This window comes from Pterocles gutturalis, unplaced genomic scaffold, assembly GCF_000699245.1.
Source record: "Pterocles gutturalis isolate BGI_N339 unplaced genomic scaffold, ASM69924v1 scaffold18089, whole genome shotgun sequence".
NCBI lineage: Eukaryota > Metazoa > Chordata > Aves > Pterocliformes > Pteroclidae > Pterocles > Pterocles gutturalis.
This window is the reverse complement of record NW_010136112.1, coordinates 20,510-25,550: the sequence shown is the minus strand read 5'-3', so window position 1 is coordinate 25,550 and position 5,041 is coordinate 20,510. Positions and strand designations below refer to the sequence as shown.

The 5,041-nt window shown below is 53.9% G+C and overlaps 1 protein-coding gene across 1 annotated transcript in view; it reads left to right on the top strand.

Annotated features, from left to right (window-relative positions):
• The window catches only part of ITGB3 (integrin, beta 3 (platelet glycoprotein IIIa, antigen CD61)), a 13,961-nt gene that overhangs the window by 132 nt on the left and 8,788 nt on the right, over window positions 1-5,041 (top strand). Inside the window, exon 2 of the mRNA XM_010082193.1 lies at window positions 4,162-4,354. Coding sequence (XP_010080495.1) covers window positions 4,318-4,354 — 37 coding nt within the window. The 5' untranslated portion in view covers window positions 4,162-4,317. The remainder of the gene's footprint in view (window positions 1-4,161; window positions 4,355-5,041) is intronic.

Sequence of the window (5,041 nt, the reverse complement as noted above, 5' to 3'; positions counted from 1 at the left end):
CCCCAAGCAGGGCAGGGGACATGTATGAAGGGACCAGGCTGTGGGATAGGTGCTGGTCCCTGTGTTACAGCCATAAGCTCCATCTCCATCTGTTCCCACCGTGTCTAAATGCATTCCTCGGTGGCGTCTGGCTCTGACCACAGCTCGAGATGCACATCCCAATCCTGACTTGATCCGAAAATCTGCCCCTTATCTGAGTGCGTCGGCGGGAGCTACGTGGGATGGAACTGGCTGGGAAATGCTGATGCTTCCACTGGGAATTCACTTTGTCTCTCAAAAAATGTGCTTTTGGAAACCTAGTTTACTTTTGGTTTGTTTCATGAAAACGCCATTGTAAAGCTCTGGCTGAAGGAGTTTAATTGCTGGAAGGGCTGGAAAAGGAAGGGGGCCTGGTGGGAGGAAGAAAAAATACTGATTAGAGGTTAGGGTTTGTGTTTAGAAGCCTTTTTTTCATTGGAAAGAGGCAAGGAAGGAAGATGAGGTGTCTGGTTTTGGTTACTGAGCTAAAGAGGATGCGAGAGCTGAGCTGTGGCTCCAAAATCACCCTGTTGGGGGGGGTGAGAGCCTGGGAGATCTGTCACCCTCCCCTCCAAAAATGCTGCCCTGGGGGTGGGTCCATGGGGAGGTGAGAGGATGGAGTTTCCCAACACAGGGCAGGGACAGGGGGAGGTGAGGTTGGGATGGGGAGAGGTGATGGAACCTCTGCAGCTGGGGCAGTTTCCCCTCTGGCAGGGCATTTCTTGCTTTCTGCTTCTCCATCCTCTAAACCGTGCTTCCTCTGCCTGTGGCTGTGCCCACAGTGCCCACCAGGACTGGGAAAAGTCCTGGGAAGAAGTGATCTGAGCTGGAAAATGCTGTTGGATGGTGCCTGTGTGGCACGATGCTTTGGGGTCAGTGTGATTCTGGAGGGGATGCCTCTGCTCACTGTGCCCATCAGATACAGCCAGGATCTTGGCGTGGGGTGTGAAGAAAGATTCTCGTGTGGATTAGCCCCGTCTTATCTCCCCAAAGGAGTGGCTGAATTTTGCAGGGTGATACGGCGCAGCGGGAATAGCCAGCTGGGCTGGGCTCGCTCCTTCCCAGCAATGCTCTGGGCTGGGCTGGTGTCTTGACGCTGCAGTGGGGGCTGTGATGGGGTTGGGTCGGTTTATTTATTTTTTTTTTTCCCAGATCAGCCAAAGTTTCCAAAAAAGGCAATATTTCCAGTGCTGCTGAGGGCTGCGCTCATGGACAGACGTGACAAGCGGCGAGGGAGCCGTCCCGCTGCCAGCAACCGGCCCCCGGAGAGCCGGGCTCTGCTCACAACCCTGCCTCCAGCAGCCGAACCACATTGTCTTGATTTAGCAAATGAGGGTTTTTTTTCTGTGGGTTTGTTTAATTTCCCTGGAGTGGGGGAGGTCTGTGATGCTGCCCCCCCCCTTTTTTTTAAAGGGACAGTGCCCTTATTTGAGCTCCTTCTCCCACTGCCCTTTCCCACCCTCGCTGCCTTTTGGCAGAGCCGGGGGTTATCAGTTACTCCTGCTCCATCCTGGCTTTGGACAGGAGAAGGATTTCATCGTGGTTTCATGACCCTACTGAGTGTTGATACAGAAGAAGAATTGAGTTTTATTTATTTTTCAGAAACTTGACCACTCTTACCAACAAACAGACATGCCCATTCATTCACTTTTCCTTTTGGAAAAAGTCAGCCAAGCCTTAACGCTAAGACGTGGCTCTAAAATGTCTTTGGAGATTATCAAGGCAGGTCTTCAGGGTCTCACCCCCTCTGGTTCTCTTGGAGGAAAGGTGGAGGCAAGCCTGAACCAGGGGTTGATTTAGCAAAGCTGCTGGAAAGTTTTAGTGTAATCTGTGGGGGCATCTGTGCTTTGGGTCTTCCCAGGAGCTCTCCTGCCGAGAAGCTGATGCCGCATGTGGTTGCCTGTGAGATGCAAACAGAGATGCCTTGGGGATGTGTGCTTTCCCACAGCCTCCCCGCCCAGCACCGAGGGATGGAGCTGCCTGCACCCTCCCTGACCCTGCCCTCACTTATGGGGTTTGGAGGCAGCAATTAGGGGATAAACTCATCAGGTTTCCCATCCTGGAGGGAGCTGGAGCAGATGCTGGACTGAAACCTCCTGCCCTGCGGTGGGACAGAGGTGGTCAAGGGGGAGATGGAGCTGGGGAGCGTCTTGGTCAACGGATGGAGGAGGTGGGAACCCCCCCGCAGCATCCCCACCATGGGGAGCTGATGGCATCTGGGCTGTGCTGGCAGGGAGGTGACATCTGCAGGGTGTGTGGCAGTGGATGAAATCCCTGAGTTTGTCACCAGCAAGCCTCTGGGTCACTCCAACCTGGGGCTGTGTCCACGTCACTGAGTCTGCAAGTCTACAGAGGCTGGGGCAGAAAAATAGACGAGGGATTGTGAGGGCCTTGTAGCCAAATGCCCCACTGATGGCACAGGGATTTTTTTCCTCGCTCTTTTATGGTAGTTTTGTTTCTTGGGAGGTTCTTGTGCATCCTGAGTCAATCACGATGTTCAAGGCTCCAGGGAATGATGTGGCTCTGGTGTTCAATAGCTTCTCTGGGGGGATCTCACAGTAGGAATGATGCTGTTGATCCCACAAGGTGCTACATGGCCTTTGCGGTCCTGGGAGCTCCCCAGGACCTCCAGGTATCCCCCAAGAGCCCAGCACCAGTTAAAAACCTGTCTGCCCAGCCCGCTTGTCCACCCGCGTATCTTTCCAGTGATTTCCCTGCCTGGGACAGGAATGTACGTGATGATCGATGGGATCTTGGAGTAAACCCAGCACATCTTCCCGCAGCAGCCAGCCTGCGGGGTGGGTGGGTGCCACGCAGCTAATTCAGAGGGATGACGTCTTTGTCACCGACAGCACGCTGTCCAGGCAGCGAGGGTGGGAGCCGGAGGTCGCGGGGGAGGAACACGCCTGCTGATGTATTTTCTGGCTATTGCTTGGCCACTGTTTCCAGAGGGCTGGAGGCCAGCCGGGGCCTCCTGACATCATTTACATTTTTCTGCTTGTTTGCGTAAAAAACACAAATTTGTTCCTGGGTTCAGCCAGCCTGAACTTAGGTGATACCCTGGATGGGGAACCTCTGCAGCGCTGGGAGGCTGCAGCGTTGGGATCCAGCTTCCCAGGAGCAGGGAGGGAGCTGAACCAGCCCTGCCAGGACTTGTGCCACCCTCCTTTGCTGCAGGGAAACGCTGTGCTGGTCTTCTGATGTAGGAAAGATTTGGGCTGTGAGAGATAGAGGAACCCCTTGGAGGGAAGGGTGGCTGCTGCCTGGCCGGCAATGCGTGGCAGCAGATCCTGGAAAAGAAATTCTTCCTATATTTGTCTTCGTGAGAAACCGAAGCAACAGGAGCCCTTCTGAATGTGCCGTGATAAGGGCGAGAAGCCGGTGGCTTCCTAGGAATTGAGGGATGGAGCTGGAGCCACACCGTGACTCCACACTTTGTGCTTCCTGCCCCTGACGGGCACTTGACAGCTTCTCCCGCAGCCCTGGTGCCTTTCATTCCTTTTTTGGTTCTCCTTTCCCCCAACCACCTCCATCTGGCAGGAAGCTGGAGAGCTGGAGATAAGCCTGAACCATTCTCGGACAGGAACTGAGCACCACTTCATGCAATGGGCTTGCCCGGAGCAGGGCTGTTCCTCACTCACAGGGAGAAAATGGGGGGAAAAAATGTGGCTCGTCTTTTGCCAAAGTTTACAAAATAATAAAAAAAGTCCCAGACTCTGCCATGCACCCCCACCCTGCCATGTTCACATCCCACCTCACCCTCTTCTAGCCATCCCACGTAGACAGCCTTTCTTTTTAGCTTTGATGAAAAATAAACCTGAGGCTCCAGCTGCTGGAAGGCAGGAGGGGGTCTGGCAGGGATGCATTATCCATCATTCCCTCTGAATGCTGAACTGTTCTGCAGAGCACATCAGACCAAAACCTGCTCTGAGCCCCAGCAGGACTCACTGATCCCGGATCACATCTGTCTGCCACCCCTCTCGAGCAGAGACCGTGTGTCCCAAAACATATTTTATCCAGGTCTTGCATCAGGTGTCACAAAGCAGGAGCTTTCCCGGGAAGAGGGACCCTCTCTCCTCCTCACGGCATAACCCCGATGCATTCCCGGGGGAGCCAGCTCCTGACCACGTCCCTCTCCCGCAGGGCTTGGTGCCATCGTCCCCTCGCTGCGACCTGCACGCCAACCTCCTGCAGAACGGCTGCAGGCAGGACCACATCGAGTTCCCCACCAGCTCCGTGACCATCCTGGAGGACCGACCCCTCAGCAACAAGGGCTCGGGGGGCTCCACCACCACCCAGATGAGCCCCCAGAAAATCCAGCTGAACCTGCGGCCGGGTAAGAGCCCCCAAACTGCTGTGGGAACGGGAGTTGTGGTGGGAAGGAAATATGAAAGCAATAACAATTTAAGCACAATTAAAGCCTTTTTTCTCAACATTTGAGGTGTTCTGAGAAAGCTGCAGCTGTGCCCTGGCTTTCATTTCAAGGAAGCCATTTCAAAGAACAGCAAGAAAGAACATTTGTCTCCTTTTAAAAGAAAGAAAAAAAAAAAAAGGTCAACCCTAAGTGTTTTCACCACTTTTTTTTTTTTTTTTTTTTTCCCAAAGTGCAAAAGTCATCAAAACTGGCCTGTTCCCCAGAAGGTTCTGTCTAAGGAGGTTTTGTTTCAATGGAAAATATTTCACCAAAGATTTCCCAGAAGGAGCTGGGAGGAGCCAAGAGGAGAGGGAAGGCCCAGGGATGGGGGAGGCCCTGGGAGATGCTCAGAGTCCTCAGGAGCTCCGAGAAGCCCCCAGCAGCCGTGCAGCCTCCTGGTAATCCCCATACGAGCTGCTGCCCACGTGCTGTGTGTGCATCAGTCACACTTCCTGCAGGACAGCTTGGGGGGGTCAGCTCTGAGCAGGAGGATCTGCTCATATCCTGGTAATGAGAGGTTTGGAGAACAGGAGCCGTATGCCACTTCTGCCATCTCAAAGGGGACCACAGCGTATCTCCCATGCAAGTGTTCTGCCCTAAGGGCTTTGC